Source organism: Biomphalaria glabrata, chromosome 2, assembly GCF_947242115.1.
Source record: "Biomphalaria glabrata chromosome 2, xgBioGlab47.1, whole genome shotgun sequence".
In the NCBI taxonomy this organism is placed as follows: Eukaryota; Metazoa; Mollusca; class Gastropoda; family Planorbidae; genus Biomphalaria; species Biomphalaria glabrata.
In genome coordinates this window covers 62,706,518-62,731,076 of record NC_074712.1, presented here as the reverse complement: position 1 = coordinate 62,731,076, position 24,559 = coordinate 62,706,518, and the positions used below count along the sequence as shown (strand labels likewise).

Below are 24,559 nucleotides of genomic sequence, written 5' to 3'. Positions count from 1 at the left end.
GTCGGCCTTGGAGCCATATAAATTTCCATTCTTGTCTCGGGCCAAAAGTCCTTTAGTCATATCGAACCGAGCCTCTGCGAACTGACGTTTTGTGCTTATAAGCTTTGAGGGGGCCGCATAGCACTGCGGTCACGGTTAAAGTCCGGATATGGCCCGCGGGTCGTAGGCTAGATATCACTGAATCTCTTTGTCATATCACTAGATCTACACTCTTTATCGGCTTGAGGAGGGTAGTAGGGTACGAGCTGGCTGTAGCTCAGCGCGATTATCACCGAGTTTGTGATTTCCCCCCGCTGAGAAGATAGCCGTGGTGTTCGGCTTGACGTCGTACTGTGGTGATATTGAGTGGGACCCGGTAGCCACAACGTCTGCACATCAAACAGTGATGATTGTTGACGTCCGTGTGTCTTGGCGCCCCGCTGTGAGACAGCTTGTGGATTAGAATGCACACTTGCCTATATCGCGTTCTGATTGTCTTATGTCAAGTTAACACTAACCACCATCTACATATATGTGAGTTCTAGTTAGGCGCTAAGGATGGACAAATCTTCTGGGTTCTATTCCCTTAGTACACATTATTGCCTGACTTCCTGGAAAAAAACCGTTGCAATTATTTATTTAGTTTGTTAGCTGGAGTTGCATTATCATTATGAATTTCATCGTCTCCTTTTAATGGGGCTTTTACTTGTGTTTCCATTTCCTTGAAGTCATGAATTACTCATCTACGTTCTTAAGTTTCATTCCTATTTGTAATGCCATTGTAACGGCAATCATACACGCTGGAGTGCATCTTAACTCTTGCATGATCACTGGCATCAAAAAAGAAAAAAAAAAAAGAGAGAAAGACATCTTTTAATTGATGCCGAGTCTTAGATCTGCGGGTGCGCAGTGGTTAAGCGCTTGGCTTCCGAACCTGGGCTCCAGGGTTTGAATCTCGGTAAGACTGGGAATTTGAATTTTATGATTTTTAGGGCGCCCCTGAGTCCACCCAACTCGAATGGGTACCTGATTTTGTTAGGTGAAAGTAAATGCGGTTTGTCGTTGTGCTGGCCACACGACACCCTTCTCGTTAGCCGTTGGCCACAGAAACAGATGACCTTTTAACATTATCTGCCCAGTAGATCGCAAAATCTGAAAGTGGAGGTTTACTTGCTGTAATTAGATCTACAAAAAATACCCGCCTCACCTCTGAGCATTTCCGATCGTGAAATTCCCCAAAATAGCATAAAATAAAAGTTGTGATTACTTACCTTTAATGGCGAGGCTTGATTGAGAAGAAAGACGTGTACGTTTGTGTGCAGCCGTGAAACTCTGTGGGTGCTCTGTGTGGTATTACATCCTGATTTGAGTTGCGCAAGGTGGCAGCGTGGATTTCAAGGATTGCTTCTTTGTGCCTACGCAGTGGGAGGTCTGCTATTTGATGCACGCGCGTGCACTCGTCGAGAGACTTAAAGAGGTAGACTTGTGTGGATTGGGTTACCTAATTTACATTGTTTAGTGTCAGACTGACGAGTGACATTACAGTGTGTTGCATTAGACTGACAAGTGAGCATTGCATTCTTGTGGCAGGCTGACAAGTGGGCAGTGAAATGCCTTGTGGCAGACTGGCAAGTTGGCATAGAAATGTCTTGTGGCAGACTGACTAGTGGGCATTGCAATGTCTTGTGAAAGATCTTAATGTCCATTGTCTGGCCAGGGTCAGTTCGATATTGTTGTTCATTATGAGCAGTGGACGATAGCATCTCAAGACCCTGACCAAAGCACGGATGATGAATGCTGGTACCTATATTATAGTCATACCTACTCGCCATGATGGTAGATTCACATTACAGATTGAGCCAATTTTAGAAAAGACATCCTCGGCCTTTCGGTGTCATCTAGTGTTTGAGCCTCTTTGATTAGTGATACAGAACTTGTCTTCTATTCATACAGTCTCTATGTTTTATAGCAGACTTTTATAGTATGTGTGCAGTGATTCTCAAACGTTTCTGGTGTGTTGGATCCCAATAATTTTGATATTTAAATAAAACTGATTTGAAAGAAATAATAGGGTAATCTACCAAGAATTCTTTCTTGACTCCTTGCTGTGGCTCTGTGACCTTTCTAGTCAAGGACTTGGCTCTGTGACCTTTCTAGTCAAGGACTTGGCTCTGTGACCTTTCTAGTCAAGGCCCTGGCTCTGTGACCTTTTTAGTCAAGGTCCTGGCTCTGTGACCTTTCTAGTCAAGGTCCTGGCTCTGTGACCTTTCTAGTCAAGGTCTCTTTGATAAGCAGACGACTACTTTGAGAAGCTCTAACAAGTTTAGTTTGAGACTTATGACGTGAAAACAAAGTTGTATTTATGTGGCATGTTAAGAAACAGATTATTTCTACATCTAGACCAGTAATGGGTCAACTAATGCCCACGGGTCAACTCCGGCCCAGTGAAAGTTCTATGTCCGAACCGTCTCATATTTTATAATAAAAATTTAAAAAAAAAAAAATTTACTATGAAAAAAAAAACAAAACAAAAGATATTGTCTGACTTTTATTTATGCATGTCAGGATATTATTTATGTGTCTTGTGATATTATCGTCTCTGGGTATATTTATTTATGTGTCTCGGGAAAATATTGATGTGTCTCGGGAAAATATTGATGTGTCTCGGGATATGTCGTAACCAAACCACACTGCCATTCATTGGACCCAGTCACATTATCCTATTCTAATGTACAACACCAAAATAAATGACCAGAAATCAGGTAGCTCCGATTGCCAAGTTAGCAGTATAAAACAGATTATACTTCATTCCTCGGAGAATGTGTCAAAGCATCACTCTATTCAGAAGACTGCCCATGGTGTCCTAATCCTGTAATGGTCTTCATACTAGATATTCCATCTGGACACTTTACTTTGTTTTTCTGCCCGGTCCATTAAGTCCTGGTGTGCCACTGGTCGCGGCGGCATGGGGGGGGGGCGTAACCAGCAGACAACTATGATATTGTTTCGCATCAGTGCAGATGTCTGACATTCTCCGTCCGCACCAGTCAGTCGCTGACACGCGTAAGATAGACTAGTTTACAAGCAGTATATCTTCTGGTATTAGACTAGTTTACAAGCAGTACAATCTCCTGGTATTAGACTAGTTTACAAGCAGTACAATCTCCTGGTATTTGCTATCATCAATCAAAATTTATTTTGGTTAGATTCGATAGGCTGGAACTGGATGACACCTACAGCGCAGGCATAACCATCGTCTGCCGGTGATCGAGGACAGACATATAATATATATATGTAGGCGTTAAAATTGCTTTAACTGACAGCACTTGGTTTCAGACGGCTTCAGAACGAGACAGCTGGAGGTCACACACACAGACAGTCAAACACACACATACACAGACATATATATATCTGTGGCATTTTACGTCTCGAGAGACGATCTTTTCCCTTTGCAACTTCTTGTGTGACTAAAGAGGCCAATCCTTGATACACAGCTGCGATCGCAGGTTGGGCATATATAATCACCAGGCGCCGTTGCATTTTCACCCTTCTTTCTGCTTCTGTTGTGTATGACATCTGCAATCTGTGACCCTTCCTTTATCCTCTCTCTCCATGTGGATCTGTCCAGTGCCACCTCTTCCCAGTTGCCAGTGTCGATTTTGAAGAGCTTCATGTCGCGTTTGCATACATCCGTATGACGTAAAAGTGGGCGACCAGCGGCTCTCCTGCCTTCTATTAGATTGCCATACAGGATGTCCTGTGGAAGTCGACCTACTGGCATTCTACGAACGTGGCCAAGCCAGCCAAGGCGTCTGCTGCTGATAACAGAGTGGATGTCCTGGCACCCTGCTCTTTGTAGCACTTCCTCATTGGTCATCTTATCTTGCCACCTTGCCATATATATACTTTTAAAGGAACAAGTGTCCTGCGCGTTGTACAAGAGCTATGAACAAATTGTAGATATTTGAACGTAACACAATTAAAGCTACAGCACAGTTCCAAGTGTCACTTCCGATATAAGCAGAACTATCTGCTGAGGTATCTCGGATAATCGCGCGATACTCTGCTGCATACCGCGTGCGCATCACTAGTTGGCACTGCACGGGTGCGCTGCCGCTTGCGACGCCGCAGAAAGAGGCGCCATGAAATGCGCGCGCCAGAGAGAAGCGCCTAGTCTAAATTGTCTTGCAAATCAAACGTTGGAGCCTGTCACACAGGAACTAATGAGCAAGAAATGCATCTCTACGTTTAAACACCATTAGTGTCTACAAAGATCAGGGTCACCTGTCAAACTAGTGTGCACTAGACATTTATCACATTTCTGTACACGACAACACATTAATTGCAGTATGTTAGACATCCGTAACTTCTCATTTCAGAACTAATTTTACTCTTTACGGTCCTATGGAATAGTTACAAGGGTGTCAGCCCAGGTACGTTTAGGTTGGGACTTTCATCCTCAAAAACATATCTAACATTGGCTGTCTATTCTTTAACATAACACTAAGTTGAAGCGGCTAATTCTGTATGGCTTGCTCCAAAAAGATCTGGTTATGGAACGTTGATGTGTGTCTACAGACGAGCCACTTAAAAGCAACATCCTTTTTAAACAGAAGGCCAAGTGGTAAAAGGGAATCAACTGACTCATATGCGATATAGGGTTAGGGTTTGAATCCTGTCGGAAACCCCCCCCCCCCAGCTCCCCCCTTGTTCATACACAGATATGTAAGAATGTACGTTTCTTACTTTTGTTCCTTCTGACACCAAATATGTCGATACCCGGTCGTTGGAGTGGAGCTACAAACAGCAAGTGGAACTAAACCGCTGCCCCCATTTAACTAGACGATCATGTTGTCGGTGAGTTATCTCATTTGTTTTCATGAGCCATCGTTAAGCGTTCCTTCTTCCAGACGTAGACCGGAGGCCGAGCCCACGAGGCGTTCCCCCCATTTACCATTATATAGAATGTACCTCCACCGTCCGTGGAAAAGGCGATCGCCACATGTATTACCTCCGCTGGGGAACTGCGTGGCGGATGGGTCATGGTTAGTAATTTTTTCTTTATCCTATGCAACTCAATTAACCGCTTGGTTTTATTCATGGTTACATTTGAAGTCACTCCCCTCCTTAGTTCTTATCAACAGTTACCTATTTGTTTGTGATTATCCGTATAATTTAATTGTTTGGTATGTTGGCATTATTTACTAATGCAGAGTCTTTATTCTGTCAGTTATTTCCCTTTACGTTATAGGCACTTGACCTGAACACCTGTTTATTTTGTACCATCATCTTTGACCTCATCTGTTGCTGTTGATTACATTTTACGTTCCGCAACCGCTTGGTGTGTGTGTTTGTGTGTCTCATTGTTTGTGTGTGTGTGTGTGTGTCTCCGTGTTTGTGCGTGTGTCTCCATGTTTGTGTGTCTATATGTTTGTGTGTGTTTGTGTGTCTCAGTGTTTGTGTGTGTGCGTGTGTCTCCGTGTGTGTGTTTGTTTCAGTGTTTGTGTGTGTATGTGTGTGTCTCAGTGTTTGTCCGTGTGCCTCCGTGTTTGTATGTGTGTTTGTGTGTCTCCGTGTTTGTGTGTGTATGTGTGTGTCTCCGTGTTTGTGCGTGTGCCTCCGTGTTTGTGCGTGTGTGTGTGTGTGTCTCCGTGTTTGTGTGTGTATGTGTGTGTCTCCGTGTTTGTGCGTGTGCCTCCGTGTTTGTGTGTGTGTGTTTGTGTGTGTCTCAGTGTTTGTGTGTGTGTGTGTGTGTGTCTCCGTGTTTGAGTGTCTCAGTGTTTGTATGTATCTCTCCGTGTTTGTGTGTGTGTGTGTGTGTGTGTAGGTTGTGTTGGTGTAAGTTTTCTTTCCGTTCCCACCTTCCCCTTGAAGCGCCCCCCTCCCCCAACGCAATTGATGACAGGTCTTTAACACTCAGGATTACTCTCGCTTCTCCCTCCCCCACTCCCTTTTTCCCTCATTTCTGATAGGGGGAAAAAACTGAAATCAGAAATCGTCCACTTGCCCTGCCTTAGATTTTCTGTGGGCCAAATGTCTATAGATCTCAGGCTATCGTTCAGCAGTAATTACAGAGAACATAGAGAGATTGGTCGGTCATGGGAGGGGAAGCTGTTCCGAAACATAGGGCCGCCCCCCTCCCCCACAGACCAGGTCGTTATCTTCCGAAGAGATCAATACAGGATCATCAGCGATCGAGCCGTCTGTCCGTGATTACACTTCGATTGTTTGTGGTTTAGGAGGAGGGGCGGCATTGGTTTCCCCTCTCGTCCCCAAAAAAAAAAAGTAAGTATCGTTTCTTGATCGGTAAAGAATCGCATTTAACTTCCGGTGATGCTTGATGGGGGCTCGGCTTATACACTTTAGGAAATATGGGTTAAAATGCTTGCTTAGACCCTATGCTTGGCGTATAAGCAATAGAAGTGGAACTTTTCTTTCAGTAATACACACACAAAAAAACTCAATGTTGTGGCCATAGTTTGCAGGTTTGGAACTCACTCCCCATTGATCGCAGACACATGCTACACTACGTTCAAGAAGAACATTAAGACCTAGCTGTTTACAACTTTTTTTAGACGAGTTTGTGTCATTTTAGCTCTTGTGTTTATGTTTGTTATCACAGCTCCTTGAGCCTAGATTTTGTTTGTTAACAGAGTTCTATAAATTAAATTGTTATTGTTGTTATTAATACGATGAAGGTTTTGGGCGGCAACTTTCAATAAGATGCTTATTACGGCACCATCTTGGTTCACGGGCACAATTAAAACAAGTAACTTTAGTAACATAGGCATATAATACATATATCACCCACATCGTAGACCAGCTGCCTATCCCCCAATTTGAATTCAGTCACGCTTCTCAAATGCCGAATAAAAACAGATTTCCGAAAGGATTCAAACCCTAACCCTATACCTTATGTGAATCAGTTGATTCCCTCTTACCACTTGGCCTTCTGTTTAAAAAGAATGTTACTTTTAAGTGGCTCGTCTGTAAACACATCAACGTCCCATAACCAGATCTTTTTGGAGCAAGCCGGGGTGAATTAGTCTTGGCTAAAACAAGGGGGGGGGGGAGGTAAACATAGGTATCTGTTGAAAGACTGGAAATAAGGAACAATTGTTATCTCCCTTTAGTCCGGAACCCGATCCCAAACATTCACCCGGGCTCATTAGGTGACAAGAATAACTGATCCCGTCACGTGATTGGGCGCACCAAGGATGAAACCCCCGGACCCTCCCCACTGTGACTAGATAGGCAAGGGGTTTTGAGCCCCCCCCCCTGCGATAGGGGCCGGCCCCGCTGCTCTTTTGATGCCGGAATGTATCCTGTATATGCCCAGCGCTGCCGAGTCTGGGTTTATCAAATCAGCGTTCTTGAAAGAAGTGCGCTGTATTGAAAGTATTTGTGCCGTGCGGTGGTAATAGGACGTTCCTTCTTCCCAGCAGCTGTCTTCTTCTTGTTTCAACTCACCTGAATCAACACTCATCCCCGCTTCCACATCATCCCCGCCCCCCCCCCTTTTTTTTCTCTTATTTCTTTGTCACGTGACTCGTGCCGAACTGAGCGAAGAGCTACAAAAGTTATTTTCCCTGGATTGTTTTTTCTGCCCATTACCTTCTGGTGAATGCCTGCTACATGAGTGTCATGGGCGTATCAAACGTTTCTTACTTGGACGGGCTACTTCTTATGGATGTTTTTTTTATCATTTTCTTCCACTCTTAGGTTTCACTTCTGCTTCTGTTGATTCCTAGTCTTTTTGTTTTTCCTTTCGAGAAATGGTTCTTTAGCGATGGCGGCTTCCTCTGCATTCGGCTACCGTCTGGAAGAAAATTTACTGGTGTGACAGGTCTGTGTGTTGGACAAATACGGAAAGTTATTACCGATACTAAATTTGTATCATGATGGAAGAGGCAGGTTTTAACGATCGTTTCTACAAAGCTTATATCAACTCTGTCTGTGTGTCTGTCTGGGCAAAAGTTTGTACACGTTATTTCTCCGACGCCCAATCTCGGATCAAGCTGAAATTTGGCACTAGTTCTTTTTTCCTGACAACAGAAGAATTAATTTTTAAACATGAATAAATTAGTTAATTAACTATTGGTAATAAATTACTTTGTTTGGCATCTCAAACAAGGGAAAGAAATAGTACTTGACTAAAGATGTGGTATAAGCCTTTATAGATTGTTATTTGAGGCTTATTACAAATTTAATTACATGGCTGATCCAAACTAAGTGTTACATTTAATATAAGCTTTGTTTTTTTTTAAAGTTCTTTTTTTATTTTGCTTACTCTTGACGTTGGTGAGTTAAACATTTGAAAACAAATAGATAGCAACGATGAAATGAATGTGCTGTATATGTCAACACGCGCGGCTGCTGATCATACAGCTCTGAATGTTAGCAATATAGGAGGAACAAAGCCTGATTGTTAGTGAAGTTAGCTAAGGACACTAAGTCTAATTCTTATAATGATGCTTATTTGTTGGAGTAGTCTCCCTTGAGTTTTATAGTTTTGTTATGATTCCGTGCAATATGGAGGCAGCCAGGAATGCAACTTGTTATCCATTAAACTTCCTTTCGTTTTTGTTGATCACTCAAAGTGTTTGTTGAGTCTTTGATTATCTAGCTATTAAGACTGATCATCAATGTTTTATACAAAGATCAGTCAATCACCGCACGCTACAAGTATCACATAGGTCAATATGATCTTGCAGCAAAAACGATCGTATGGACTTGTGTAAATCTGGACTAATGTTTTCGATTACTGGTCAAGATCTTGTCTTTAACTTGTCTGCTTACAGTGTGACCCTCCCAGCTTAAGAAAATAGTTTATTTTGACATAACGTCTTGATTATGTGCTTATTGTTATATTTTATAATTCTGACTCCCTTTGTAGCACTTGAGCTTTGTGACCAAACCAAGTGTTGTCAATCTGGAGGCTACAGCTGATTGTTTAATTGACCTCATTCACCATTCGTAAGCAAACACCATTTAGCCACGTGAATCTCTATCTCTTCTATACAAATTATGTAAGACACACTGGCTGTCACGTGATACGCTTTTTTTTTCGTTGTTTTATCAATATTATCACGTGGTTAAATGTTGTTTGTTTACGATTGGTGGAATGAGGTCCAATGGCTTCAGATTATCACCCTGCTAACATTTCCAAGCCATTTTGTTTTCGAGACCTGAGCTTTTCTTTATAAATTCTCCTGCGAGTTTTCTGCCTTTAAAACATTTTCGCTGTTGGTGCTTTGTAAAATGTTTTACATTGTTTCGGATGTTCCTTCAGAGTTGAAGATTGTTTACTTCCTAGTCCACACCTCCCGCAGGACGACGGGGGATGGGAGCGGGCAGGGTTTGAACCCTCGACCATCGATAAATCCGAACGACACTCCAGCGAGCAAACCGCACGACCAGGCAGCCATTTGGAGGAGTCACCATTTAAATAGGAGTAAAAAAAATATTCCACTGTGACCAAAAGATCTAGATTTCCTTGGTACTTGCGAGTTAATTTGCTTAGCAAGTCCGTACTAACACTGTAACACGCTCTCTTGTTATCCAGAGCTACGTTGGTATATATGTTTAGTTTGCCTCTTAAACCCATCAATAAAACGGCGCCCGCATTACAACGCCCCCCTCCCCCCACCACGATTTTCTAGCTCTCAAATTCTGTGTCCATTTTTTAAATCTCTTTCGTTGTTTAAAATGAAATGCCCAGCTTCCTGTGGAACAGTTGGAAAGAAGTAACATCGTAACTTAGTGCACGTCTTACTTATTTATTTGTAATTTGTCAGTCATAGATCTAGATCTGTAGAAGCCCCTTAATGGAATAGCCCATTGTCATTGTATCTTCTAATGAAACGGCTGTTCTTGAATTCTAAGAGCCTAACAAACCGTATTATACAGCCCCCCCCCCCCCCCAAAAAAAAAAAAACACACACACACACGCACTCACTTTCAATAGACACTGTGGCAATGTTTGGGACTATTTTTTTTTTTTTTTTTTTTTTTTTTTTTTTTATCATTATTTTTTTTTAAACTCAACTATTTTGTATATTTTTTAAAGACTTTGGTTATGTCCATCGGCATAGAAATAGAGGCCCCTTCGTGGTCAGTACCGCACGTAGACGAAACGACATGTCGAATTAAGCGCTGATAGAGAACTCGTCACTCCTGACGTGAACTGTAGGACGTTGTTGCTAGAAACCAGATGCATTGGGACAGACAGACAGACGGACAGACAGCTCTCAGTAGAAGTTCCTTAGGAATGTGAAAGATAAAACATAGACATAGTACAAACAGTCACGTGACTTTCTGAGACAACCACGCGCCACTCAGAGTTAATGACAAGCTAATGATCAAGCATCCAGCATGGCGCCTCAGTGGCCTACGCCTTTTTGGGTGCACTTAGATTTAGCTTAGTTTAACTAGGTTTGACTTGGATTTAACTTGGTCCGCTTTGAGCACGATTTACGTCTCTGACTCACTGCGGCTTTCCTCTGATTGGGCAGTTAACAAAAACCATCCGGCCCCTCGGAATCCCGTCCCGTGTCCCGATGATTTCATTGAAAGCTTCCATCACCACTCTTCCTCGTTGACTCGTATGAGTCAAGTACAAACAGGTGTCTATCTCCAGCGGCTAGTCCCCGCTTGATTTCACTGAGCTGATGACGCCAATAAATCACACCAGTGCATCATTGCTAACTTAATGTTCCATTCAGGGCGCCAGTTTGCTGCCTTCTAGTTATTGCTCCCCCCCCCTCTTTCCGCCCCTGTTATCAATGATCGGATCCACTGTGGCGGGCAGTGATTAATGTACACGGACCTGGGCCACATGGGAAGGGTCCACTATGGACTACTGTTGAGTTCAAAAGTCTGTACTGTTTGCCTAGACTCACTTCCGTACAAATCATTTGACCCAAATTGGACGAGTTTGTTTTCTTTAATCGGATGGTTGGTTCGCTTTGATTTTGGTGAGCTAATTTCGAAATGCCAGCCCCATTCTGTTGCATAAAATGTTATTTTTTGTACTAAATGGTGTGTATGTACTTGTCTTGTTTGGGTGTTCTCTTTTTATGAAGTGCCTAAAGATAACACAGTCAATGCTTATCACATCTTTCATGTTAGACAACTCGCACTTTCTCAGTTATATCTGGGACGTTACTCTGGAGTACAACTTTCTTCCAGGGGAAATAAATCAAGCAAACAAAAGTCATTTGCTCATTCTGATTCACTCAGTCTATTACTATTGAGTGGGCGAGTCTTCACTATTGAATTTGCTCCCTTTAATACTGTCTCCCTTTATTTTTTCTTCTATAATTTTTTTTTGTAATAGCTATCGTCTTATTCTTGATCTCCACGCCATCCAGACAATTGAGTTGAGTAACTTGTTTGATCTTTATACTGATCGGAAATATCATGAAATGATTGGACTAACGTTTCTAATTAACTGATTAACCGTGTGTCATGTTTCTTCAAAGATTTTGCGGATGTTTGATTTGATAGATTTAGTAAAGCTGTTCAACTATTCGGGTTGAGCACTGGTGGTCACGGGCTCCAGCTTTTTCAGCATTTTCATTAGAAGTTGGTTCAAAAACTCTCGTCAAAACATTGGCTATAGAGTGACCGAGATGACGACTTGCTTTCCAATAGTTTTCATTGTTATAAAATATTCGAAATTGATTGGTGCTTTTAAAATTAATTAACATCGCCTATAAAATAATCCTACTGACCACTGCCTATAAAAATAATCCTACTGACCTACTGCCTATAAAATAATCCAACTGACATACTGTCTATAAAATAATACTTCTAACCACTGTCTATAAAATAATCCTACTGACCTACTGCCTATAAAATAATCCAACTGACATACTGTCTATAAAATAATACTTCTGACCACTGTCTATAAAATAATCCTACTGACCTACTGCCTATAAAATAATCCAACTGACATACTGTCTATAAAATAATACTTCTGACCACTGTCTATAAAATAATCCTACTGACCTACTGTCTATAAAATAATCCTACTGACTTACTGTCTATAAAATAATACTTCTGACCACTGTCTATAAAATAATCCTACTGACCTACTGCCTATAAAATAATCCAACTGACCTATTGTCTATAAAATAATACTTCTGACCACTGTCTATAAAATAATCCTACTGACCTACTGTCTATAAAATAATCCCACTGACCACTGTCTATAAAATAATACTTCTGACCACTGTCTATAAAATAATCCTGCTGACATACTGCCTATAAAATAATACTTCTGACCACTGCCTATAAAATAATACTTCTGACCACTGCCTATAAAATAATACTTCTGACCACTGCCTATAAAATAATCCTACTGACCTACTGCCTACAAAATAATACTTCTGACCACTGCCTTTAAAATAATACTTCTGACCTACTGTCTATAAAATAATCCTGCTGACCTACTGCCTACAAAATAATACTTCTGACCACTGCCTTTAAAATAATACTTCAGACCTACTGTCTATAAAATAATCCTGCTGACCTACTGCCTATAAAATAATACTTCTGACCACTGCCTATAAAATAATCCTACTGACCACTGCCTATAAAATAATACTTCTGACCACTGCCTATAAAATAATACTTCTGACCACTGCCTATAAAATAATACTTTTGACCACTGCCTATAAAATAGCCCTACTTTACACTACCTATAAAATAGCTCTACTTACCATTGCCTATAAAATATCACTGACTAATGGCATTAAAATAAACATACAACCTATTGACCTATTGGCTATAAATGAACCATACGAAGCACAGCCCACAGAATAAACATACTGACCACATGAAATAAAAGATTTCCACAAGCCACTGGCTGTAAAATGGTCAGTTTCTGTTTATGCGTGATGACTTCCTGTAAGATGGCGACGATGTGATAGATTCACGTTTGTGTCTTATCTGATCAAGTAAAACAAGTTGTCATGGTCAGACAAGATACTCGTAGAGCTGTCACCCAGAGACATCCCTAGTGACCGCGAGCCCGGGACACATCCCAAAAACAAGACTTTCTGATGGTGGAATAAATCCAGAAATTGCTGCTCAGAACTTGTCCGCTCGCCCCCCCCCCCCCCACCCCCCACAAGATCTTCTGGTAGATTTGTTGTACAGATCGATAAGGTGAACTTAAGACGGGAGCACTTACAGCGTTCGTGGAGGTGGGAGGGGGCGGGGGCAGATTTGGTAAGATGGTGTTCCAGGGTTGTACTTGATGCTGAGATAAGTAGTCTCATACTAACATCAGTAGAATGGAAACACGATGAGCAGTACTGCATAGTCATAGACCTTATCGCCTGTAGATGTTCGGTTCGCGATGGCTTGTTTTTCATCTCATGTATAATGGAACATCTCAAAGTCAAGAGAAGGCGGCAGCACACTTAATCATTATTTTAAAAGGAACAGAGGCGGAACTTGTAAATGATAACGAGAGAGCAGGGGCTTAGCTAGGAATTCGCCATCATTTGGGGGCCCGGGGGCTTGACCTCTTTGGGGGGCCTCTGCATTTTAATTACTATTTAATATTTAATGTAAAAAAAAACCACTTATTTGGGAGCCCGCCTCAAGTGGGGGCCCGAGGGGATTTTCAAATTCTCCCCCCTCGCTTCGCCACCCTAGCTACGCCACTGCGAGAGAGAAGAGCAATAGAGGAGTCTGGAAAATAAATAAAAAAGATCTATTTCCCATTCTTAATAAACGACACTGACCGGAAAAAACAAACTTGGCCTACAGTCTACAAATAGATGACGCAATAACCTGATTGACAGTTTCTTGAATGTCTGAGGAATTCTCGTTTATTACTGACTTTGTCTGGGCTGTTGACTAGTGGTCAATTGACTTGCGGTCTGATATTCTTCTTTTCTTTTCTTTGATCTAGACTTGTTGACCATACAGTCAAGAACATATCACTTCAGTAATTTTTTTTTCAATAGTATATATGCCAGTGATGCTGAGTTTATAGAGCAGTGAAGCGTTTTTGTTTATTTGTTTGTTTATTTCAAGGCCTCGCGTTTTTTTTTTATTTATTATTTCGTGTCAGTACTAAAAAGTCAAAGTTCATACTCCAGTCACGTGATGTGTACGCTGTTTCAAAGACTGAAAAACTTGTCTACAGATTTCATATGTTTTGGAACTATCGACCAAGCAAGAAATCAAACAAGCAACCAAACAAAACAATCAACAAACAATCAACAATCAATCATACTTTTGCCAGCAAACCAGAAACCAATAATTTCACAGGTATAGTTAATATTAGTAAACGCTCTCTTGATAAATGGGTCAATGGTTGCCAATAACAACGGACGTTGTCTTGTAGACTTTTTTTTTTCCTCAACACATAAGAACTATAGAGGAGAATCTGGATATTTCTACATCTATTCTTAGATCAGATAGTATACAAAGAGGCCAATGAGAAAAGTCGGGGTCAGTTGTTCATTGGGCTTTATGTCTATAATTTTATTTCAATTTTCAAGACATTTCTATTGTACCTTTATAACTGACGCTTTCTGTGTAGTTTCTTCTACTATATCAGTCACGTATAGTAGTAGGCGCTTCTCTAAAGTGGATTTGTGTCCAGTGAATGTTATTAACTGAATCGCTTAGCATGTTGTGTCACAAGATTTACATCTAAAATTAGTACAAGGTAATGACCACCTAGCACGTCTTATACATTAGTATCAGATGGACCCTCACAGGCATATTGTAACCATGGGATTGAGTAGATTTGACAATGCGTCGCGTAGCTTGTAGTTGAGATTATGGCATTCCAATGTTGCTTCTATCTCCACCAGTACTTTGCCTGATCGCTCAAACACCATCGTAGCTTCGAGGATACTAATTTAAAGTAGAAACTCAAACAGAAATACATGTTTAAATAAATTCTAAGCACGTATTCTAGAACTTGGAATCACTATAATGATGAACACACATCACGAATAAACAATACAATTTAATCTCTATACATTTACAACAGTCACTTAACTCTTTCTCTCCGTAATTGTTTACCACATTCTGGTGGAATCAACGCTAGTATCGTCAGTTAGGAGAGAATGAGTTAAGGCCCAAAATAGTAAACACATCTCCTTACGTAGTCTCTACAATCTAAGTCTTTCCCTCTGCTTGGGACCACTTGACTTGCATATAGTCTCAACTTAAATGTATAGAACTTTATTGTAATAGTTATAGCATTGACATTCCTGCTACAAACGCGTCCCTTATACTCTTATGCTAGCTCTATCTTTCGCCCTCAACTCCGTAAGTAGCAAAAGGGAGAGAATGCATCAGGGGCCAACTTAAGGGGAAGAAACTTCTACTCTACGTCCCAAACCCACGTGTAACGAAATCACATTCATAAACACACACACACACACATTTCATATTCCAATCCCAACAAATAAATTTGGTCTGAGAAATTTCCCGTTGCTCTTGCATTATTTCATCGGACTCTGACGTAATCCCATTAAAAATGGCTTCATCAGACTTGAGGGAATTGTCATGTTTCTAAATTTAGCTCAGTACTATATATTGACGTTGTGTGGGTTGAAATACTTCAACAAAATTCAAATTTGGTTGACCATGTTTTACTTGAATGAAATTATCTAGAACATGTACTTAATGTACAGTTTTAGATAGCTACAAGCAGGGCCGGTCTTAGCACACTGCAACCCATGCGGCCGCAGTGGGACCCGCACTTTCATAGGCCCCGCGAGAATTCTAGGTGTCAATTATTAAAATAAACCATTTTAACTTATTTTTAAAGGATTTCTGGAAAAGTCACGAAAATCTCCCGAAATTATTAAAAGCTTCTGAAAACTGATCTTAAAAACAGACAAATTTTCATTTCTAGTTGTCATTCGATATGGAAAACGCCAATCCTAATAGCAATTTAAAAAAACGACATTGTCAGCTTTCATTTAATAAAAATATAATAATAAAGCGAATTTTAACCAAAACAAGAAGTTCAAATTCTTAATTTACTTTATGGTCATTGGCATACACATATAGAAGATCTAAATCTATCTCGACCTCTTAAAAAAACAAAAGCGATATTTTGCTAGTCGATAGTAAATCTAAAAGACAGATCTGAATGTTTATCAGCTTTTTGTTGGAAAACTACTACATATATCTCTACTGTTGATGGCTCATAAAGCTAATTTGACAGTGATTTTGTACTTAGTAAGTATGAAGACAAATTTATTTTCTAATACAAAATCTTAATTTTCACTTATTATCACAACCCAGAATAGGCCCCGCGCTAACCGTTTGGCATAGGGCCCCGCAATCTCTAGGACCGGCCCTGGTTACAAGTAACTATCACAGCCGTAGACTTTCGATGGTTTTTTTTCTTTTCTCGTAAAGAACCGTCTAAATCGGCTCAAGTTTACATACACAGTGTAACTGCTACTGTTATTACTGGACACAGGTCAGTGGAACTCGGGGGAGTGATCCAGTGCATTGGTAGACGAAAGGCGAGTCCCTTGTCTTGACCAACCTGCGGTCAGTACACAATCTCGGCCGCCATTTTCAATTAATCAGACTCCCTCGCTGATGCTCAGTCGGGCGCCCCCCCCCCCTTGCCGTCCCCTCTCCCCTTAGAGGGGCTAACCGTCCAGCCGAGCACAATCGTATCAGGCATCTGTCTCAATCGCAGCCCATCACAATCATCTGTAATCAGGCTTGTCCGATGTAATAAGTAATCACCTCGTCTTAAATACGTACGAGACTCTCTCTCTTTCTCTCTCTCTCTGTTAGCTGTTTTTCTTACTCTGTTTATGTCTTTATTTTTTTCTTCTTCTCTTTTTGATTCTTTTTCTTGCTTTTCTTGAATATTCCTCACGCTTTCTTTCTCTCTCTTTTAGCATCTTTCTTTATCTCTCTCTCTCTCTCTCTCTCTCTCTGACTTTCCTTTATCACCGTATTTATATAACTCCATTTGTCTTTCCTTTGTTCTTTACCTCTTTCTCTTTATTTGTATCACTCTTTATCTCCTTTTTCTTCTTTTTGTTTCTCTTTCTTACAACTTTCTTTTTGTTTCCCTTTTTTCTCTCTCTTTAAATACTACAGTTCTTTCTCTTTGCTTTCTTTTTTCTTTCTATTTCTCCTTATTTTCTTCTTCTTCTCTCTCTCTCTTTTCTCTTTCTCTTTCTTTCTCTCTTTCTATTTCTATTTTCTTTTTTCTCTTTCTCTCTTTCGCTCTCTCTTTTCTCCCTTTTTCCCTTTTCTCTCTCTTCTATCTCTTTTTTTTTCTTTCCCCCTCTCTTTCTCTCTTTCTCTCTTTCTATTTCTCTTTCTCGTGATCTTTCTTTTTTTTTCCAATTTCTCTCTCTTTTTTCTCCCTTTCTTTTTGTTTTCTCTCTTTTTGTCTCTCTCTTGCTATCTTTATACATCTACACTTGAATTCAACACGGCGACGAGCTATACAGGGGAACAAATAATTAAAAGTATGTGTGTGCGAGTGTGTGTGTGTGTGTGTGTATTTGTGTGTGAGTATAAGGTGGGTGGGGGAAGAGAAAGCGAAGCTGAGCGAGTTTGTCTGTCAAATAAATTAGTCTGTTATGTGATCCGAGGAATGTCTGCCTCTAGCCAACAGAGTCTGTACTTTTTTCTTCCCAGACCAAGAAGCGAGGCAGATGGATCGAATTCCTGGTTGACGGTTTCTCGACTGGGGCCATACTCCCCAGTTGTGCGGGTGGCCGAATATAAGGAGCAATGCCTTGAAGGCGTAGGGCGTCGGGAATTAATTTCTCAAATTTATGGTGATTTAGTACATGGTCATTGTTTTGTGACCATGTAGCTAATTAGGAAGACTTTAAAACGACCAAATCAAATACGCGTAGCTGTGAACTTTCAGATCTTTGTCAGTTAATAAACGGCGATAGAGGAATAGTTTTTTTGTTTTTGTTTGTTTGTTTGTTTTTTAGCCTGACTTTTGAGTCTGATGTACTTTTAAAAGTAAAGTTCCTCTTTCAGGCCCTGTGGTCTATAGGGCAGATGATGTAAAGGTCATCTGTTTCTGTGGCCCAGGGTTATCGAGGGTGACATGTGGCCAGCACAACGACCAACCGCCTTTACTTTTCCCCAACTAATGTCAATTAGAGCTGGGTGGACTCAGAGGCAGCCGAAGATCCCGGAATCAAAAACCCAGTCTTCACCAGGATTGGAACCCCTGACCCCGGTTCGGAAGCAAAGCGCTTTACCGCTCAGCCACCGCGCCTCCTGGTGTGCTTGTGGGGACGTCTTTTTCAAGTTGTGACCTGCTTGACATACGTTTGGGACCGTCATGTGACTGAATCAATTGTTTCCTAGAAGTTCGTCATTCGTAAATGTTTAGTTTCATGAGAACTGCATGGTAACAGAGCCAGGCCTCACTTTAGAACTGAACTACGTTTGAAATGGTAACAGAGCCAGGCCTCACTGTAGAACTGAACTACGTTTGAAATGGTAACAGAGCCAGGCCTCACTTTAGAACTGAACTACGTTTGAAATGGTAACAGTTCTAGGCCTCACTTTAGAACTGAACTACGTTTGAAATGGTAACAGAGCCAGGCCTCACTGTAGAACTGAACTACGTTTGAAATGGTAACAGATCCAGGCCTCACTGTAGAACTGAACTACGTTTGAAATGGAAGCGAAAGAAACGATTTTATTGACTCATAAACTGAAACTTTTAATGGCACTTTTTTTTGTTAGCATCGAGTTCAATACTGAGTTGTTGTGTTTTTTTTCCAATCAAATCAGAGCAATTAAATTGAAAAGGTTTTACGGTACTAAAGTATCAAATAAAATACCAATGTTGGACCACGTTCGTGACCCCCCCCCCCCCTCCCTCTCTCTCTATTTCCCCCGTGGAACGGAACATTTTAAGTTGATTCCCATTTTAACTGCCAACTAGACATTAATTTCTTTTCCTGATGGGAGACAAAATTTCTTTTCAATACCTCTATTCCAGTCCGAACTTCATGGAGGAACCTGGACACGGATCTCAAAAACGGCTCTAACGATATTCCTAGAAATGTAAATACTAGCTGTTTGGCCACACAGGGATAACTCTAGTTTGGACGTTATAAGTAAAAAAAAAAAAAAATAAAAAAAAAAAAAATTTTGGCTAGAGAACTAAGTCTAGATCTAGATCCAACATGAAAAGACTATCGCGTTCGGGAATTCCCGAATGTAAAGGCATTATTGATTCAAGAGTTTAATAAATGAATGGTTAGGAAAATTTTGCGCGTCGCCTGCTTCTAAGTCTAGATCTAAAGGCCTATCATAGGATTATTATCAATTCCCTTAACATGGATTCTTTCTGCAAGGAAAGGGTGTTATGGAGTGTGTGTTTGTGGTGATGGTTGGTTGTGAATGGATAGGATAGGTGACATGGTCTTTATTGGTTTTAGGGCAAGTCAACGGCCGTCAATAATAAAGGGACAGGGTAATATTAAAAAATAATTAAATATAACATCCATTAGTTATTAAGAGATAAACCAATCGCTCAATGAACTCTATATCGGTTATATAAAGGAGGTATTGTTTGTTTTTTAAAAGTATTTTTAATGTTGTTTTTTTGGTTAAAATCTAAACTGCTCCATATAGGATTATCTATTCATCAAGTAACAGAAACTGAAGAAAGGACTTAATTAACCAATATATTTTTGACAACTTCTTTTATTCCACTCAAGAAACTCGCATCCATTAACAGAGGTGCCACTGTGATTGAGAATTTAAAGTATCACTTTTAGACCATGTGATCCATGAGACAGATGGTGTATGGGGGTCATCTCTTTCTGTGGCCCACGGTTTACGAGGGTGTCCCGTGGCCAGCACAACGACCAACCGCCCATCTCTTTTCCCCAACTAGTTTCAAGTACCCATTAGAGCTGGGTGGTCTCGGAGGTGCCCTAAATATCCCTATGTTCAAAACCCCAGCCTTCACCGTGTTCGGAAGCCAAGCACTTTTCCACTGGGCCACCACCTTGCTTAAACCTTTGAAATTGCCATCAAATTATCTGAACCTTGTTACAAATTATCTGAACCATGTTACAAATTATCTGAACCTTATTACAAATTATCTGAACCATGTTACAAATTATCTGAACCTTATTACAAATTATCTGAACCTTGTTACAAATTATCTGTACCTTATTACAAATTATCTGAACCTTATTACAAATTATCTGAACCTTGTTACAAATTATCTGAACCTTATTACAAATTATCTGAACCATGTTACAAATTATCTGAACCTTATTACAAATTATCTGAACCTTGTTACAAATTATCTGAACCTTATTACAAATTATCTGAACCTTGTTACAAATTATCTGAACCTTATTACAAATTATCTGTACCTTATTACAAATTATCTGAACCTTATTACAAATTATCTGAACCTTGTTACAAATTATCTGAACCTTATTACAAATTATCTGAACCATGTTACAAATTATCTGAACCTTATTACAAATTATCTGAACCTTGTTACAAATTATCTGAACCTTATTACAAATTATCTGAACCTTGTTACAAATTATCTGAACCTTATTACAAATTATCTGAACCATGTTACAAATTATCTGAACCTTATTACAAATTATCTGAACCATGTTACAAATTATCTGAACCTTATTACAAATTATCTGAACCTTGTTACAAATTATCTGAACCTTATTACAAATAATCTGTATACCTTGTAACAAATTATTTGTACTTGGTACAAATTATTTGGACCTTGTTACAAATTAAATCACTACCTTGTAATAAATTATCTGTACTTTGTAACAAAGTATCTGAACCTTATCACAAATTCTGAACCTTGTTACAAATTATCTGTACCTTGTAACAAATTATTTGTACTTGTTACAAATTATTGGGACCTTGTTACAAATTAAATCTTTACCTTGTAACAAATTATCTGTACTTTGTAACAAAGTATCTGTACCTTATAACAAAGTATCTGTACCTTATAACAAAGTATCTGTACCTTGTTAGAAATTTGACAAAAGGTTAAATTGAGAAGAATAGTTTGAAATTGATTTGTTTGTTTTGTCTATGGGACATGTGAATTTTCTGTTTGTTTTTCAAGAAAACGTGACTGTTATCGAATCGAATTTTTTGGGGTCTTTCAGTGCAATGTGGCTATCATTGGCCTGGTTGCTATAGGGATCCTAATGTTTGAAGGCACTGTAGCTACACATGTTGCTACCAATGAATTGACCAAGTAATAACCCTCTTCAAAGCGCTCTCGCCCTGACCCTAATGATCGCTTCCGGCTTGCAAGGGTGTGGACTTGGTGAGACATGATCTCCCTGGGGCGCTGAATGCGAGGATGGATGAAGAAAGAGTGGGGGGGGGGGGAGTGGGAAGGAGTTAGGATGTGCACTGGATGGACAGGACAGAGAGAGAGAGGAAAAAAAAAGAGAAAGCGGGAGAGAGAAACTGGGGGAGAACAATTGCCTATTGAAATTGAAGCTAGAACTTTATCTAGCCAATCTTTAAAATACCAATTTTTGCTTGCTCTATCTCTCTGCCACTTTCTTTGCTACTCATCATGCAGTCCGTGCTTACTGCAATCAAAACTCTTCACCGACTTGGAGGATCAAAGTTTCCATTTTGTTTTGAATAGCATCCTCTGTCTGTGTATTGTATCACTCGGATTGCCTCATTTTTTACCCTTTTCAAAGGGGGATAATGTCTTCTTCTTACGATAGAAATCTTTTCTCAAAAAATACCTGCTGCCTCTCAGTCATTCAAACAACATTGTTTCCCTTGCTAAAAGAAAAAAAAATACAAGATGTAAACTGTTTCTAGTGTGTGTTCATAAGTATGATACTAATAATCTGTATTATCCATGAGGAAATGTGTATTAAAATGTGTGAAAAAAATACATTATTACTATTATAACTAAAGAAACCTAATATACATTCACGCTTGTTACACTCCAACGTACAATGTGAAATCTAAGATTTTACCTTTATCTATCCCTTAGTCTGTTGGACCGATTGGGGTACTAAGCAAGACTCATCGACCGTCTTTCTCCATTCCTCCCTGTCTTTTGCCTTGTTTTAGAACCTCTTTCGATGGCAGGCCCCTCCATTCTTTCATGTTGTCCTCCCATCGCTTTCTCTGTCTTCCTCTTCTTCTTTTTCCTGGTACTGTTCCCTGAAAGAAGGTCTTTGCGAGCCCCGAAGACCGTGTCATATGTAATATAAAGGGAAATAAGCATTGAAATAACGAAACATATATGGCAAAGATTGAATTGTGCTGTCCCTCCATAGGGTGAAGTTTCACTCAATATACTATACAATTTTTAAAAAGTATATTTTATTATTTAATTAGTGTTGTTGTTTTTTTCTTTTGAGGGGAAATTTTTTTTTTAATTGTATTTACTACGGTAACAACTTATCCGTAGGTATCTGGACTTTGTACTTAATCACTTTTCACACAAGCGTTGGCTCCATGACTGGTCTTCATTTAGAAACATCAACTTATAAATATGTCTAAGTACCACCCCCCCCCTTTTTTTTTTTCAACATGGCTCTCAAACACACACACACACACATATTTCTCTGCTATCAAAAGGTACAGTGGTTTGAAGTGTTGAAAGAGCTGGCGATGTACAGGCGTGTCTCTGTGGAGTCGAGTTGCCGCTCAGTCTATGTCTGACTCCGAAACCACTTTCTCTAATTTGGTCCTTTTGTTCAAACTGTTTCAACACCACCGCCGTCGTGGGCGTTGATTGGACTGACTGTAACATGGTGAGAGGGCGCCCTGCACCCTCCCGAGACTTTGATTGACGGTCGCTCAAGAAAACCAAAAGCTGCTCTTTGAACTTGGCCCCCCACCAGAGGGGGCGAAGAGAGAATCTTGAAATGGGGAACCTCTCGACCCCCAGGGTTTTTGTTCCCATTGACTGAATGATGAGCGCCTGGATTAATGCCCGACACTTCACGTGACTGTCCAGTTATTAATTCTTTCCTGCATCAGTTCTCAGGCATCCCATCCTTCATCTGTCCAGCGAGAGTCTCGCCAAACCAAGGTTACACTGACCATTGTACTGACCATTCAAAATATTGAATGACTTTCCACTTTCTTAATCTGCGCATAATTTATTTTATTTCGTCTTATAGTTACCAAGTAAAAAAAGTGCTGTTTAGTATGTTTACTTATAAGTAGATTTGAAACGGTCTGTTGCGCTTATAATAGCTTACCATGGCAATGGTTCCCAAACTGTGTTTCATGGAACCCTTGTGTTCCGCGAGGCTAGAATAGGTGTTCCACGAACTACTGGAATAATTAACTAGTAGGCCACCATGTGAATTGATCTCTCTAAAAGAAGAAATTAAGCAAAGTGTTCCGCTAAATACTCAGAATGTGCGAAGTGCTCCGTGTAGGACAAAGTTTGGGAATCACTGCTTTAATGGCATATGTAAATTTAAATGAACTTTTTCAGTTAGTTCGCTTAACTCTTTCTCTCCGTAATTATTTACCACATTCTGGTGGAATCAACGCTGGTATCGTCAGTTCGGAGAGAAAGAGTTATTTACCACATTCTGGTGGAATCAACGCTGGTATCGTCAGCTCGGAGAGAAAGAGTTACGTCTCATTGAACCCAAAACCTAAGTACTGAACATTTTCTGAAGATATTTTTTTTTCCGCCTTGACATAGTCTGATTTTTTTTTCTCTCTCTTTCACTTTATAGAAAAGATGTACTCCCTGTGTCTGAGCGCCCTGCTGACCCTGTTGAAGACACGAGAGTTCCAGGGTGCCGACTGGGTAAGTACTTGTGTGACCGGGGCGTTAATGGGAGTGCCGCTGCTCCCTGCCATCGCCTTGTAATATCATTTAGCTGTACGAGTTTCATCGGTGTCTGAGCCGTTTCTCTGACCAAGTCTGTGGAGTGCTGGGTGGCGTATCGATCCCCTACTTATGTCTCTGTCTTGTCTACAGTTATGTCACTGTCTTGTCTTGATCTACTTAAATCTCTTTTTGCACTGTAGAATATCAAAGCTCTTTTTACTAAAAGCATAAAGTATCTTTTAACAGTATTTTTACAATACCTCTATTCGAAATTCCAATCAGAACTTCATGGGACCTGAAACCAGCCAGGAAAAAACCTCGACGCTGATCTTAAAAATCAAAAACGTTTCTTACGATTTTCCTAGAAATTTAACGGTTGATGTATATCGCTGAGTTCTGTATTACTAGCTCATTGGCCACACGGGGAAAGCTCTAGTTTGGCCATTATAATTTTTTAAAGTAAAATATAAATAAATGTTAATTTGGCTTGAGTACTAGACTTAGAATGAGAGCCAACATGGGTTTTGAAAGGACTATTGCGTTCGGGAATTTCCGAATGTCAGGCTTTATTGATTCAAGATTATAATAAATGAATGTTAGGAAAATTGTGCGCCTCGTCTTCTAAGTCTAGATTTAACTCTTTCTCTCCTAACTGACGATACCAGCGTTGATTCCACCAGAATGTTGTAAATAATTACGGAGAGAAAGAGTTAAAGGCTTATAATTTGGAATTATTCAATG

At 40.1% G+C, this 24,559-nt stretch overlaps 1 protein-coding gene across 1 annotated transcript in view; it reads left to right on the top strand.

Annotated features, from left to right (window-relative positions):
* LOC106065555 (U3 small nucleolar RNA-associated protein 6 homolog) overlaps positions 1-24,559 on the top strand; it is a 165,016-nt gene that overhangs the window by 93,381 nt on the left and 47,076 nt on the right. The window contains exon 14 of the mRNA XM_056021843.1: positions 23,721-23,794. Within this exon, the coding sequence (XP_055877818.1) occupies positions 23,721-23,794 (74 nt within the window). The remainder of the gene's footprint in view (positions 1-23,720; positions 23,795-24,559) is intronic.